Source organism: Cariama cristata, unplaced genomic scaffold (assembly GCF_000690535.1).
Source record: "Cariama cristata isolate BGI_N322 unplaced genomic scaffold, ASM69053v1 scaffold16457, whole genome shotgun sequence".
Classification (NCBI taxonomy): Eukaryota; Metazoa; Chordata; class Aves; order Cariamiformes; family Cariamidae; genus Cariama; species Cariama cristata.
In genome coordinates this window covers 18,279-19,564 of record NW_009625061.1, presented here as the reverse complement: position 1 = coordinate 19,564, position 1,286 = coordinate 18,279, and the positions used below count along the sequence as shown (strand labels likewise).

General features: G+C 39.5%; 1 protein-coding gene across 1 annotated transcript in view; it reads left to right on the top strand.

The window, feature by feature from the left end:
- Positions 1-884: 884 nt before the first annotated feature.
- KCNG3 (potassium voltage-gated channel, subfamily G, member 3) overlaps positions 885-1,286 on the top strand; it is a gene marked incomplete at its 5' end in the record, with an annotated part of 664 nt that continues 262 nt past the window's right edge. Inside the window, one exon of the mRNA XM_009703466.1 lies at positions 885-1,286. This exon is cut by the window's right edge and continues 262 nt beyond it. Within this exon, the coding sequence (XP_009701768.1) occupies positions 885-1,286 (402 nt within the window).

Genomic DNA, 1,286 nt, shown 5'->3' with positions numbered 1-1,286 from the left:
GGATTTCTTTTCTTAAGGCCATTATTTGTATTTGGCAAGAAGATGATCTTCCCTATTGCTTTGGTTACCTTGACATTTTTGTTGCAACGCAGTTTAGGTGGAGTTACATTTAAAACAAAATAAAAAAATTCAGTAATGCAGAGCATAGTGGTAAATGGAAGGACACAAGCTTATTACTTTGTGTACTCAATGATGAAAAATAAAATACCATCTGTATTTAGGGGCAATACCTACAAAGCTCTGAATATAGTTCTAGGTAAGCCCCTGTTTAGGATGCAAATCAGACAGACTGGTTTAGGTTGGTTCCTGAAGCGCTGATTTGCATGAATTATCCAATGCAAAAGCTGCTTTCTGCCTACTCCACTTCCATTTTAGTTTAGGAGTCTGATTCTAAACATTGCTGTTCATAACCAGCCAGTTCACTGATCCACAGTCCTTGGCATTCCCAAGTGGATCACGCCTCACAGACTTAAAACAAAGAAAAAATGAACAAAATCCCCCAAACCCCAATCAACCCCCTTCCCTCCTAAAAAAACAGAACAAAAAAAAGGTGTTCTAGATAATGTTACACATTGGCATTGATGGCATACCATTTCCTGAAGGGTTCTGGTTTTTGTAGGCATATTTGCCCAGTATTAGGACCAGTAGCAATCTATAGTTCAAAGAAAATGATCAGTGAGGTAGCAATAATCAGTTTAAACTCCTCCCTAGATTCTCAGGTTAATTGCTGAAATCTGGTGCTACAAGCATAGGGTAAGAATAGCGTAGCTTTGTTTGTCGTTTGTGAAGGTCTGAGTGTCAACTTGGTAATACCTGTGAACAAACCAAACATCCACTAAAGTTTTGCACAGAACATAAATACTGTACTTTGTTTCTTTTGACAGGATAATTGAAGCTATCTGCATAGGCTGGTTCACTGCAGAGTGCATTGTGAGGTTCATCGTCTCCAAAAACAAGTGTGAGTTTGTCAGAAGACCTCTCAACATCATTGATTTACTGGCAATTACTCCTTACTACATCTCTGTTCTAATGACAGTTTTCACAGGGGAAAATTCGCAGCTTCAGAGGGCTGGAGTCACCTTGAGGGTCTTAAGAATGATGAGGATTTTTTGGGTGATTAAACTGGCTCGTCATTTCATTGGCCTTCAAACACTTGGTCTGACTCTGAAGCGTTGTTACAGAGAGATGGTGATGCTACTTGTCTTTATCTGTGTTGCTATGGCAATTTTCAGTGCACTTTCCCAGCTTCTCGAAAATGGGCTGGACTTGGGAACAAAGAATAAGGA